The 15,082-nt window shown below is 33.8% G+C and overlaps 1 protein-coding gene across 3 annotated transcripts in view; it reads left to right on the top strand.

The window, feature by feature from the left end:
* Dnah7 (dynein axonemal heavy chain 7) overlaps window positions 1-15,082 on the top strand; it is a 345,957-nt gene that overhangs the window by 115,020 nt on the left and 215,855 nt on the right. For all 3 annotated transcript variants that reach the window (XM_046447272.2, XM_046447271.2, XM_058580336.1), the window contains 3 exons: window positions 10,052-10,245; window positions 11,603-11,801; window positions 14,413-14,553. In XM_046447272.2, the coding sequence (XP_046303228.1) occupies window positions 10,052-10,245; window positions 11,603-11,801; window positions 14,413-14,553 (534 nt within the window). The remainder of the gene's footprint in view (window positions 1-10,051; window positions 10,246-11,602; window positions 11,802-14,412; window positions 14,554-15,082) is intronic.

The raw sequence follows: 15,082 nt of genomic DNA, 5'->3' as shown, positions 1-15,082 counted from the left end.
ATACCCTAGATATTAGTGCTCTATCTAATCTGTGAGGGTTAAAAATTTGCTCCCAAGACGTAGGCTCTCTATTCACCTCACAGATTGTTCCTTTTGCTGAGAATAAACTTTTTAGTTTGAGTCCATCCCATTTATTTATTCTGGATTTTAATTCTTGCACCACAGGAGTCTTATTAAGGAGATTGAAGCCTAATCCTACAAGATAGAGATTAGGGCCTACTTTTTCTTCTAATAGGTGCAGTGTCTCTGATTTTATTCCTAAGTTCTTGATCCATTTTAAGTTGAGTTGTGTGCATGGTGAGAGATAGGGGTTTAATTTTATTTTGTTGCATATGGATTTCCAGTTTTCCCAGCACCATTTGTTGAAGAGGCTATCTTTTCTCCAATGCACCTTTGTCTAATGTAAGATAATTGTAATTTTGCGGGTTAGTCTCTGTGTCCTCTATGGGGTAATTAGTCTACCAATCTGTTTTGGTGCCAATACCATGTTGTTTTTATTACTATTGTTCTGTAGTATAGTTTAAGGTCTGGTATAGTGATGCCACCTGCTTCACTCTTCCTGCTAAGGATTGCTTTAGCTATTCTGGGTCTCTTATTTTTCCAGATGAATTTCATGACTGATTTTTCTATTTATATGAGGAATGTCATTGAGATTTTGATCAGAATTGCATTCAATCTGTATAGTGCTTTTGGAAGTGTGGTCATTTTGATAATATTAATTCTGCCTATCCAAGAGCAAGGTAAATCTTTCCATCTTTTAAGATTTTCTTTGACTTCTTTCTTTAGGGTTCTGTAATTTTCATTATATAGAATTTTCACCTCTTTTGTTACGTTGATTCTCAAGTATTTTATTTTATTTTTTTTCGAGGCTGTTGTAAATGGGATAGTTTTCCTCCTTTCCATTTCTGAGGATTTATCTCTGATATACAGGAATGCCTTTGATTTATGGGTGTTGATTTTATACCCTGCTACTTTCCTGAATTCATTTACTAGTTCTAGAAGTTTTCTGGTGGAACTTTTAGGGTCTTCTAGGTATAGAATCATATCATCAGCAAATAGTGCCAATTTGAGTTCTTCTTTTCCTATGTGTATCCCTTTAATTTCTATTGTCTAATTGCTCTGTCCAGTGTTTCAAGAATTATGTTAAATAGAAGTGGTGAAAGAGGGCATCCCTGTCTTGTTCCAGTTTTTAGAGGGAATGCATTCAATTTTTCTCCATGTAGAATGATGTTGGGCTGGGGTTTAGCATAGATAGCCTTTATGATGTTGAGATATGTTCTTGTTATCCCTAATGTTTCTAGTGTTTTGAACATGAAGGGGTGCTGTATTTTGTCAAAAGGTTTTTTCTGTGTCTATTGGATGATTATATGGTTCTTATCTTTAAGTCTATTGATGTGATGAATTGCATTTATTAATTTCCGTATGTTGAACCAATCTTGCATCCCTGGGATGAATCCTACTTGATTGTAGTGTATGATCTTTTTGTATTCGATTTGCCAGAATTTTATTGAGAATTTTTGCATCTATGTTCATTAGAGATATTGATCTGAAGTTTTCTTTTTTTTTTTTTTTTGATGTGTCTTTGCCTGGTTTTGGAATCAGGGTGATATTGGCCTCATAGATGAGTTTGGAAGTGCTCCCTCTGTTACTATTTCCTGAAATAAATTGAAGGGTATTGGTATTAGTTCTTCTTTAAAAGTCTTGTAGAACTCAGGTGTGTATCCATCAGGTCCTGGGTTTTTCTTGGTGAGTAGACTTTTGATGGTGTTTTCTAGTTCATCACTTGAAATTGTTCTGTTTAAATTGTGTATATCATCCTGATTCAATTTGGACAAATTATATGACTCTAGAAATTTGTCAATGCCTTTGATATTTTCTATTTTATTAGAGTACAAGATTTCAAAATAATTTCTATTTATCTTCTGTATTTCTGTAGTGTCTGTTGTGCTATTTCCTTTTCTCATCATGTACATTAACGATGTGAGTTTTCTCTCTCCTTCTCTTCATTAGCATAGCTAAGGGTCTGTCAATTTTATTTATTTTTTCAAATAACCAACTTTTTGTTCTATCAATTTTTTCAATTGTTTCTTTTGTTTCAATTTCATTGATTTCAGCTCCAATTTTAATTATTTTCTGTTTTCTACTTCTTTTGCTGTTGATTGTTCTTCTTTTTCTAGGGCTTTGAGATGTAATGTTAAGCCATTTATTTGTTGATTTTTTATTCTTTGAAGGAATGAATTCCATGCAATGAACTTTTCTCTTAGAACTCCTTCCATAGTGTCCCAGAGATTTTGATATGTTGTATCTATTTTCTCATTCACCTCTAAAACTTTTTAATCTCCTCATTAATGTCTTCTGCAACCCATTGTTCATTCAGTAGCATATTATTTAGTCTCCAAGTGTTGGAGTGGCTTTCATTTCTTATTTTATCATTGATTTCTAATTTCATTCTATTATGATCTGATAGAATGCAGGGCAGTATCTCTACCTTTTTGTATTTGCTAATAGTTGCTTTGTGGAATAGTATATAATCTATTTAGAGAAGGATCCAAGTTCTGCTGAGAATAAAGTGTGTTCTCTCATTGAAAGATGAAATATTCTCGATATGTCAGTTAAATCCAAGTTATTGATTGTATTATTGAGTTCTATAGTTTCTTTGTTCAGCTTTTGTTTGAAAGATATCTAGTGATGAAAGAGGTGTGTTAAAGTCACCCAAATTATTGTGTTGTGGTCTATTTGACTGTTGATCTTGAGAAGAGTTTGTTTGATGACTATAGATGCTCTATTGTTTGGGGCATATATATTTATAATTATTAAGTTTTATTGGTGTGTGGTTCCCTTGAGCAGTATGTAGTGTCCTTCTTTATCCTTTTTCATTAACATAGTTTGAAGTCTACTTTATTTGATCTGAGGATGCCCTGCTTGCTTCCACAGCCCATGTGAGTGGTATTATTTTCCCAACCTTTCACCTTCAGTTTGTGAATGTCTTTTCCTATAAGATGAGTTCTTGGAGGCAGCATATTGTTGGATTTTTTTTGATCCAATCTCTAGTCTGTGTCTTTTGATTGGTGAATTTAGGCCATTAACACTCAAGGTTATTATTGAGACATGATTTGTATTCCCAGCCATTTTTGTTTATTTTTAGAATTTAACATGACTTGGTTTCTCACTGATTAGATTTTCCTTTAGCGTAATGCCTCTCTCTGCTGATTTTCATCATTGTTTTTCATTTCCTCTTCTTGGACTATTTTACTAAGTATGTTCTGTAATGCAGACTTTCTAGTTGTAAATTCTTTTAACTTTTGTTTATCATGGAAGGTTTTTGTTTCATCATAAAATCTAAAGCTTAGTTTTGCTGGATATAAGATTCTTGTTTGGCATCCATTTTCTTTCAGAGCTTGGTATATGCTGTTCCATGATCTCCTGGCTTTGAGGGTCTGGGTTGAAAAATCTGCTGAGATATGAGTTGGTCTTCCCCTATATGTGATCTGATTCCTCTCTCTTGTGGCTTTTAAGATTCTATCCTTATTCTGTATGCTAGGCATTTTCATTATAATGTGCCTTAGTGTAGATCTGTTGTAATTTTGCATATTTGGTGTCCTGTAACCCTCTTGTATTTGGTTTTCCAATTCGTTTTTCATGCTTGGAAATTTTCTGATATTATCTCATTGAAGAAATTGTGCATTCCTTTGGTTTGAAACTCTGTGCCTTCCTCTATCCCAATTACTCTTAGATTTGGTCTTTTGATGTTGTCCCATAATTCTTGGATGTTCTGTTCATGGTTTCTTACTATCTTCACTGTTTGATCAACTTTATTTCGCAGATTGCATACTTTGTCTTCATTATCTGACATTCTTTCTTTTAAGTGATCTAGTCTGTTGGTTATGCTTTCTATTGAGTTTTTTATTGGATTTAGTGTATCCTTCATTTCAAGTATTTCTGACTTTTTTTTTCAGAGTCTATATCTCTCTTGAAGTAATCTTTTGCTACCTGTATTTGCTCTCTTATCTCATTGTTGGAATTATCAATTTTTGCCTGTGTTTGCTCATTTAGGTCTGCAATAGCAGAGGTAACTCAAGGTAAGGTAAGGTGCCCTGAGATGGAAGCAATGTCTTACAGAGAAGGGACTGCAAGAATGGGCCTCACACTCCCTTTTGGGATACCTGCTCTGAGATGCAGCTGCTTGTAGGCCCTGTTTGTTGTCCAAAAGTTAGGGGCTACTATGTAGGGAAGGCTATGGCAATGACTACAGTGTCCCAAGATGGAAGTGGGTTAGGCTTAGGCTCCCAGGTTGGGGTGGGGTGAACTCTGACTTACCCTGGAACTGGGTCCTGCACAAGTCAGCATGGACAGATCTGGGCCTGGCCGACTCCCATGGTAGTCTGCTGGACCGAAGGGGCGGTCCTGTGCCAGAGGCTTGGCTCTGGCCAGTGTTTGTCCCATAGGAAGATCGGTGGACCAGGGCCTACTGTGAGCCAAAGTCCTGCGCAGGCTGGTGTAGGTGGTCTCAAAGAACTGTAATATTTGAAAGGCATGTTTTTTTGAGCAGTAGTTCTCAACAGTGTGCTTAAAATATTGAGTAATTCATGTTGTATGTAGACGTGTGTTATCCTGATGTTGTTTTTTATTTATATTTATAGAGCACAGGCAGAAATTTAATATAATTATCAATGGCCCAAGAACTTTTGGAATGATGAATGTGTCTTGGCTTTATCTCATAGTCACCTGTTGCATTGTCCTCTAACAGAATCAGTCCTTTGAAACTTTGAAGTTAGGAACTGACTTTTCCTCTCTAGCTATGAAAGTCCTAGATGGCATCTTCTTTCATAGAAGACTATTTTATCTAAATTGAGAATCTGGTTTTTAGTGTAACCACCCTTGTCAGTTATCTTAGCCAGATCTTCTGGATAACTTGCTGCAGCTTCTATATCAGCACTTGCTGCTTCACCTTTCATTTTTATGTTTTGAAGAGAGATTGTCTTCTTAAACCTCATGTTCCAACCTCTGCTAGCTTGAAACTTTTCTTCAGAAGCTTCCTCAGCTCTCTGTATTTGTAGAATTGAAGAGAGTAAGGGCCTTGCTCTGCATTTAGCTTTGGCTTAAGGGAATCTTGCAGATTTTTTGATCTTCTTTTTTTATTAAATTATTTATTTATTCTAATTTGTTATACGTGATGGCAGAATGCAGTTCATTACATATTACACATATAGAGCACAATTTTCAAGTCACCTATTATACACAAAGTATTTTCACACCACTCATGTCTTCATACATGTACTTAGGGTATTGCTGTCTAACTTATTCCACCATCATTCCTACCCTTTTGCCCCCTTCCTTCCCCTTCCTCCCCTTTGCCCTATCTAGAGTTCTTCCATTCCTCCCATGCTTCCCTGGCCCCATTGCCTATGAGTCAGCATCCTCATATCAAAGAAAACATTCAGGCTTTGGTCTTCTGGGATTGGCTTACTTGGCATTATATTCTCCAGCTCCATCCATTTACCTGCAAATGCCATGATTTATTCTTTTTTAATGCTGAGTAATGTTCCATTGTGTACAAATACCAAAGCTTCTATCCTGACTACTCAAACTTTCTCCACATCAGTTTAGAGCTGCTTCACTTTTTTATATTCATATAACTTCCTGCAGGAACTGTTCTTTCCATTTACTTCTTGGCCAATGGTTTGGCATGAGAAGCGTACCTTTTACCTTATCTTGACTTTCAGTGGGCCTTCTCTAAGCTAATGACTTATAGATTTTTAAGTAAAAGATATGTCACTCTTTCACTTGAACAGTTAGAGACCACTGTAGTGTTATTGAGTGTCTTAATTCCAATACTGTTGTCTCAGGGAATAGAGAGGCCTGAGAAAAAGGAGAGAGATGGGGGGCTGGTCCATTGATGGAGCAGCCAGAACACATACTACACTCATTAAGTTTGCCATTTTACATGGGTAAGGTCGTGCTACCCCCAGACAATTATAATAGTAAGTATAAAAGATCATTGATCTCAGATTACCATAACAGATATAATAATAATGAAAAGGTTTGAAATATTGTGAGAATTACCACAATGTGACATAGAGATGAGAAATGAGCACAAGATGTTGGGGAAGAAATTATACCAATAAACTTGCTCTACACAAGCTTTCCATGGACCTTCAATTTGTAAGAAACTTAGTATCTGTGCAGCATAATGAAATGAAATACAATAAAATGAGCTAAACCTATGTATAATTTATGTACCCTCCTCTGCTAACTTCAAACTGTTCTTCTGCAGCTTCCTCAGCTCTCTGTCTTCACAGAATTCTTGAAGAGAGTGAGGGCCTTGCTCTGGATTTAGCTTTGGCTTAAGGGAATGTTGCAGCTGTTTTGATCTTCTATCCTGACTACTCAAATCAGTATGTTTGTTACTTGTTGTCCAACTCCCCTGTGGAGGCTGGGGTCTTTGTTTTGTTTACTGTTATCACCTAAGCACTGAAAATAATGACTGAACATAGCCAGACCCCCAGCAAGTATTTGTTGAATGAGTAAATGAACAACTGAGGTTAATTCTTGAATCAATTCTGAATTTATTCTGAAAGTCCTTCTGTGAAAATTCATATTTAGGACCCTGAGATCTGGATTAACCCTGAAATATATTCTGAGTCTGAAATGAAATAATTTCTTCTCCTGATTAAGTCAAAGAATCAAAGTTGCAGGGGATCTTAAGGCTCTGCTTGACCCACATTTTCATTCTTAGTGAATGAGGTTCTTAGCAGTTGTCTGTTGTCCAGGAATTTCTGATGAGGGAGGTTATGATTCCAAAAGTTGACCAATCAAGCTTGAGCTTAATTCTGTGTAGTATATACAACTGTGTTTTCTGTGGAAGCTTTCTGGTAGCAGTAGTTAGAAAACTCTTTCTGTATACCCAAATTAAAGTATCAGGCCTATGTTAGCATAGTCCTTTGGCTAGGAAATATCAAATCAACCTATAGATCATTATTTAAGCTGATGAAATTGGTGATGCTTATGAAGCAAAAGAAGACACGTGAAAGTTATAAAATTATTTCTTTAATCAGAATGTATGACGGGTAATAATTCATTTCTTTCCCTCCAGGAGACATAAAGTGTCAAGGAAGTCACACCAAGTTCCAAGTTTCTAGTAGTTTCCTGTTTTCACACCTTATTATTACATATTGAGAACATAGGCAATCAGTACCAGCCTGGTACCACGTAGTGGGTGGAAGTTTCTTGAGCTCCTCTGTATGGCTACAGGCTTCACCTGCCTACATTCCTCAGTTATTCAACATATATTCACAGAATGCTTATTCTGTACTAGGATTTTATGGTGATACTTCAAAGGGATTCAAAGTCAGTTTTATTTTACTATGATAAATATCTTTCTTGAAGGATTGCAGATTATCAAATGTTAATTTTAATTCCATTGAAATGGATGAAGCAATTTAAGTGTCTCATTTGTCCCTTTTCCCTGGAGTCAGTGCCTGCCCCCTCTTTTTACTCCCCCCTCTCATCCAGGTATGGAAGGGGAGGGGGAGTGAAGGGGAAATTTTAAGTGTATGTGCACAATATTAGTCACTTCAAGTATGTTGCTAATTTGGTTCTCATGCTACCTTTGAGAGCTCTTCTCCCCCTTTTATAGCTAAGAAAAGAGATCAAGCCATGATCTGAGGTCACACAGGTACTAAGAAGCAGAATGTGGGATAGAAACAAGTTCTGTCCCACTTTAGGGCCTTTCCTTTATCTGCAGCAGTCCTTGGTATATTCCTGTTCTCACTGGGAGAGGGTGAAAGTGTTTATATTTCAGTCATGAGGTGATTACTTCTTCATATTTTTTCTGAAGTCCATATACAGAAGTACACAGATTATTGCCTATGTTCATTTAGAAGTGGCATTTTTGTTTCAGTCATTGAGCTAATCTGATTGGTTTGACCTTGGGTTTAGTACAGACTGAGCCCTAATACAAAACCTGAAATGTTCCAAAATGCAAAACTTTTATTTTGGATTTTGAATTTTCAGATTAAGGATGCTGAACAGGTAAAATTTATCCAAATTAAAAGAAAAAAACCCACCTCTGAAATCTGAAAAACTGGTCCCAAGTATTTCAGATAAGGAATATTCAACCTGTAGTAAAAAATTTTTAACTGAATGCTTAGTTTTTCCAGGATTTTTTGGCTTGCTTGTTTGTTGTTTGGTAATTATATTATTTTGAGAAAGGAATGTGACTTGTTATTTAAAAACTAAATTTCAAGCTTTTAAATATTACAGCAACATTACAAGAAATTATTTAGACAATTATTTGGACAAGAGAAAAACAAATATTATTTATCTCTCTGAAAGGAGTTTTTCCCCTTTGATCAGCAATTCTGCTTTTAAAACACACACACACACACACACACACACACACACACACAAAATACTTTTCCAGAAGGTGGCGCTTGAAGAACACCATTTTGATTTTTGGATTTAGGAATATAGGACTACTACTCTATTATGTATTGGCTGAATTGTACATTTTAAACTATGGCCTGAGTCTTTGTCCTGGTGTGTGTGTGTGTGTGTGTGTGTGTGTGTGTATGTATGTGTGTGTGTGTGTGTACCTAATATTCATTTGAAACACAAAACTGTTAGGAAATAAAATGCTTTAAAGATAAGTTGATTTGATCGTAGTATGTTCTTGTTTTATTAAGAAAATGAATAACGATAATTGTTTTGTCCTTTGCTTACATTCTTTTCAAGTTACATTGTTAAAGTTCAAAATAAAGCAGAGAAGTATATTTTTTCAGTCACAAAGTACCTTAACAAAAATGTATTTTAGAGACTCTTGAAATAGAATAAATTTTTATAGGAAAGAGTTTATAGCTGACATTTTTGGTTGATCTTTCCATTGTGACTGAACACCCAAAATAAGTTTAAATAGTTAATCTTAAAATTCAATGTTTCTTTTTAAATGGTGTTCTTTTATTTTTCAATTTCATATAAATTTTCTCAAATACCCTGTGATGGTAATAAATGTCTAGTGTATTCTGATGGAATTTTTATTTGGCCTGATAATTGAAATCTCTTGTATTTAAAGCTTTCTTAGTAAAGAATTTTTCCATGAACACTGAGCTAGGAATTATAAAACCAATTATAGACCTGGATGACATCAATCATGTGCTAAGGAAAAAAGAGTTTTATTTCAACTATATCTAGATTGTATTTTAATATATATTTCTGAAGATTTTCATGAACCCAGTGGTTAATGTATGGATATTCCGAGAAGTCAATAAATTCTTTTTTAAAAATAGAGTTCTTAAGATTAACTTTTGGTTATAATTCTTATTTTGAATCATGAAGTACAAAAAAAAAAAAAAAACCCTCTTTTTAAAATACTTGATTCTGTTTGAATCACTTTGAAGGAGATAGCTCAGAGTGACACTTTCATGTCCATGCTTTCAAGGTAGGCCAGTTTTAGTCTCTTGGGAGCTCAGGAAGAACACACCTTGAACTTAAGTCCTCAAGCAAGCACAGTTGCTTCCAAGGGTGGTGGTTTATAAAAGTTTGTAGAAAACTTCTCCACTACCCACAATACTTATTTATTACCTATAGTTTTTAAAAACAGGAATTTGGATTATTTTGCTGATAGCAATAATATTCAAAACTTTCATTATAATGATGACTTACTATTTAGGGTACATTTTCTCAAAGTATAAAAGACAAAAGAACATGTCTCATCCTATTCTTTACCACCCCCCATCCTTCTTGCAAGTTCAGATAGTATATTGTCTTTTTTTCTCTGCATCTCTCTCTGTGTCTTCTTCTCTCTTACCTATAGTTTCCAACTCAGAATAAGAAATAGTGAACATTATGTCTGAGGATCAAGTCAACATGACTTTTTAGATGACTAAAGAGGCTTGTTAGACCTAGAATGCAAGACTGATTTAAAAAGTAAATATTCATATTAAAATTTACATAATCTTCATTTGAATAAAAATATGTAATCTAAATATAATATGAAAGTAAATAAAATTAGTTATCTAATATTTTCAAGTTGAGGGTTTTCTCTTATTTTTAGGATAAACGTGTTCTGTCAGTGGTAACTATTGAGAGAATGCTGGAAAGACTGTTAAAATCTAATGAACTTTTGGAACTCATTCTTAAAGGACTTAATGAATATTTGGAAAAGAAACGTCTCTTCTTCCCCAGATTCTTTTTCTTGTCGAATGATGAACTTCTTGAGATACTATCGGAGACTAAAGATCCCACTAGGTAAGTAACTTACATGTATTATCATACATGTCTAAGTTTATATGTGTATATAAACAATTATATACAATCATGCTTATATGATAATTTTTCTTCAAGAATATTCTAGATATTATCAGCAAACAACTTTGAATAACTATTAAAAACTAGTAATATCATTCAATGATATTTTCCCCCCAATGCTGAACCTTAGAATGGATTTCATATTTGATCAGATAATTTCTAACAGAATTTTTTCAGGACACATTCCTCTTCTTCCTCACAATTAAAGTAAAAGTTAGTAGCCTTGCCATGACTGGCAGTGTCCTCATTCAGCATACATGTTCCCTTTGCCTACGATGCTCCTTACACAAATGTGCACGGACTTATTCCTTACATCCTAGAGGTGGTGTAGAAACCTACTCAAACTCAGGCAAAACTATGCTATTTAAAATGTCATGCCTCCAGCACTTCCTGGACTTCCTTTCGCTTCCTTATTTTTCCTTCTGCCTACTTGTTGTCACCTGGTATACTCTGTAATTTACTTATTTGCGTACTAATTGTCTTCCTCTAACATAATATAAACTCTATGATTATAGAAAGTTTTGGCTATTTTTCCCCACTGTTGATTCCTCAATCCTTAGAAGAGCATCTGATATAAAGAAGGGAGTGAATATATATATTTGTTAAGCAAATTTGTTTATTTTATATCTTGGGCCTTCAAAGAAGGCGTCACATAGTCCAGATAAAAAAAAAGACAAATTTAGGTTCCATTTGAATTTTATACTCTGCTTCTTTTTGCCTATTTGAAAGATGAATGCAACTGGTTATCACCAAAATGAGGGGTGTAGTCAGTCCCATCTATAGTATACTGAATAGACTAACAGTTGAGTATGCCTAGGCAGTTAATTTAATAAGCTGTAAAGTACTAAACTTAGTCCATAATTTTAAAGCAGTTTCTAAAGACTCCACTTGAAATGACTACTTTTGTGCACTTGAAGATTCTTCAGCTTAGTGTACTTAGCTGTGAGTTAAAATTCGTTTGGTTGTTTTATTACTTTTGGCATCTTTCAATTCATTATATTAAAAGCAAAGACTTAAGGATATCTCCTTTATAGATCTTATTATAATTGTAACTTTCACAGATATTTTTGTGGTTATTCAATTAGTACTAACCCCTTAACTGGATTGTATAACCCATTTAAGCAGATATTTTGTCTTGTTATTTTGCTTTATTTTGTTTTTCTTTATTTTGTTTTTGTTTTCTTTTTCTGCTCAGTATTTCATCTCCATAGGCCTAACACTGAGTACACATTTATTAATTTTAAAATGTTAGGGATTGCTTTAATTTGATTAATTCTTTAATGTTTTTCTTTGAAAGGGTGCAACCTCACTTGAAGAAATGTTTTGAAGGAATTGCAAGGGTAGAATTTACAGAAACTTTAGATATTACTCATATGAAGAGTAGTGAAGGAGAAGTTGTAGAACTTACAGATATCATTTCAACTGCCAAAGCCAGAGGTCAAGTGGAGAAATGGTTGGTTGAGTTAGAAAGAATTATGATTAAATCCATCCACAAGGTAATAACTGGTTATACTTATTATTGCTTTTAGAAAAAAGTTATAAAGTGTTAATATTATTACAAATTTATCATTGACATATGTGTTGTTATTTAAATAGAATTACCATTTTAAGTGTAATAGATGCTTAAATTCTAAAGTAGTTATTTTGTAGTGACTCACTTGAAATAGAACAAAATACCATACATATTACCCAAGAATTTAATAATGTATTGTCTTATTTCTTATAGCCACATGATAATGCTTTCATCATCAATTAGACACACTTTTGTTTACATGAACTATTTTAGTCTTGCCTTGGAAGCACATCTCTATATGTTCACATCAATCTCCTTGATAGATATGAATCTTATTGTTCTCTATGTAAAATAGATACTACAACATCAGAAAATCATAATATATCATTCAAGTAATGCCGACTTCATGCCTTCCACATTTCATAAATCACAGTTAGTTCAATTATTTTTTATGTTAGTAGAGAATTTCAAGGCATTCTCACAAATAGATTGAGCACTTAAATTTTTTTCTATGATATAGGCTTAGTATTCAAGTTAAGTTTTTCATAAAGAATAAAAATCGGCCTGGGGATGTGGCTCAAATGGTAGCGGGCTCGCCTGGCATGCGTGCGGCCCGAGTTCGATCCTCAGCACCACATACAAACAAAGATGTTGTGTCCGCTGAAAACTAAAAAAAAAAAAAAAAAAGAAATATTAAAAATTCTCTCTCTCTCTCTCTCTAAAAAAAAAGAATAAAAATCATGATTAAGACAGGGAGGGAAGGGAGCATAATTAATTAATTTTTAATTTTTTTATATTCTTTCATATTATTGGAGAAATTTATTAGAATCTAGGCATTTAATGTCACCCAAGTATCTTAAGGTTTCTTTCTTATCCTAAATATAGCTTTAATATGTCCCCTAATAATATTTTTCAGTAAATTTAAAATCTTTTGCCATTTTCCCTTTTTCTCCCTGTTATGAATAACATTAAAATGAATGTATTTATAAATATAGCTGGTTTGTTTGATTGAACTAGCTATTTTTTATGATAACTTCTCATGTGTAGGACCACTGGGCCAAAGAAGAATAAATTTCCATAGACCTTGATAAGTATTGAGAAATAGCATGACTATTTATGTAGCCATTAGCAATGCAGATGAATTTGGCAGCATTAAATTGAGTTATATGGTTTCTTAATTGATGTCATATACAGTTATAACTCATTTTTGTAGACATGCCTGTTACTATTTGTACTGTTCTTTTAAGTTTGTTTGTCAAAGTGCTTAGAGAAAATATTTTGGCTGCCACCTTAGAGCATTAAGATGTGGTAGCAAGAAATTGTATAGGAAATACATATCTGCACAAAACACTCATGTGCAAGTTTTTGTTGGTAAAATAATCAAGTAAATGCAACATAAAATACTATAAATAGGAGATATGTGTGTTATTCTGTTGTACTATATGTATTTGCATGCTTGCGATGTGATTGCATATATAAGTACATACTATGAACACAGTATTCATAGATACAATAATAAGCTACTTTGGAATTTTATATAATAATTTTTCTCATCATCTAACTACATATAATCCTTTTTGTGATTCAGATTTTAATGTCTTCTTCTTGTTCTCCCCACAGTGTCCTTTACATATTTACTCCATCCTGGCATTTCTCGGCTCTGCCTTTCTATTCTTTTATTTCTTCCATCCTTCAGTTAGCTGTCCATTTTTACCTGCCCTTTCTGACTTCTGGGTTTTAGAAATTTTTTTGTTGTTGTTATCGATCACCATCACTCTGTCCTTTATCTTTGTTTGGTTTTATAAATCTCCCAGATAGACTAGAAATCCCAAAAGTTTGAACCATTTGTATATGTTTCTCTAAAACATCTAATTTTGACAGTTTTCTTGAAATTCATACACCTGTCAAAGAACGTTACTACTTTTGGTTGGTACATTTGATAGACTGGACTGTTTCCCCACTAATGGCTGGTACAAAAAGTAGACATACCAGTCCAGGGAACATACGCAGCAAAGTACATAAATTAGACTTCTTAGCTTTACAGCTCTCAACTCTCCATGACAGAATTCACACATCTGTTCCTGTCATCATTACCTTGGGAGTCACAATATACAGGATTGGGAGGGAGGGAGGTCTGGAACATAGGACACTTTAGAACACTGTGGTTCTTCACATATGCACGTGGCTGAGTGAAAATCTGATGAAACCAAAAGAAAATCATTAGCCTTAAATTTGATCGATCTCATTTTGGAATTTTTTTGAATTTGTATTTTGTAATAAAGTTACTCATGCTTCTCCAAACTGATATAATGTCTTTGGCTAAAACTTGTCACATGATTACCTGATTTACTGTGGTTCCTACAAATTGACAATGAATCAGCAAAAGTAAATGTTATATATTTGCTTTGCTAACAAGTATGTGAATCAAATTGAGTTTAGATAGCTGAGTTTTGATACTTTATGTGAATCTTCCATAATTAGTTAAGAATGTTGTAAAAAGTTGAGCAGTTTTAGTTAGTCTATTTTAGGAGTTTAACTCTTCATTTTATAGCTTCTTCAGAATGGTTCATTTTTAGCATTTTGTTTTTAATTAGGTAATTCTAGATGCGATTTTGGCCTATACAAAAAATGAACGAATTAACTGGGTAAGAGAATGGCCTGGACAGACTGTTCTCTGTGTATCCCAAACCTTTTGGACAAAAGAAGTACAAACAGCTATTCCACTGGGGCTAGAGGTAAGCTTTTATCACCCCAAATTTTTTCAATAATTGCCTCTGTCAGAATATACTTATTTTACAAAATAGAACAAAGACAGTCCACATAAAATCTATTTTATGCTACAAGTAAAACTATAGATTCCTTAAATAAAAATATTACATCACAAATAGATCAAAAAAACTTATAAAAATAATTATTTAAAACTTATGTCTAAACCACTTGTTTATTCACATTATGCAAAATTTAAGGGTATTTGATCCTCAGTCTTGTAATTATATACATTTGTGTGCCTTTAAAAATAGAGGACTGAAGGATGGGAATATAGTTCAGTTGGTAGAGTGCTTACCTAGCATGCACAAAGCCCTGGGTTCAATCCCCAGCACCACCAAAAACAAAACAACTAAGAAACTTCCCCCTAAACTCATAAAGATTTACAGATATAGAATAATAAAATTCTCTTTTATGCCTTGAATAAAACTATCCTATATAGACAAGGGATCAGATGATTTATTTTAACTATTTTTTGATGTTTGATTTTTTTAATGT

Source organism: Marmota monax, unplaced genomic scaffold (genome assembly GCF_021218885.2).
Source record: "Marmota monax isolate L192 unplaced genomic scaffold, Marmota_monax_Labrador192_F-V1.1 WCK01_AAM20220418_F8-fsc00007, whole genome shotgun sequence".
Lineage (NCBI taxonomy): Eukaryota > Metazoa > Chordata > Mammalia > Rodentia > Sciuridae > Marmota > Marmota monax.
Note: the sequence above shows the minus strand (reverse complement) of the source record. Positions and strands in the feature narration are given on the sequence as shown.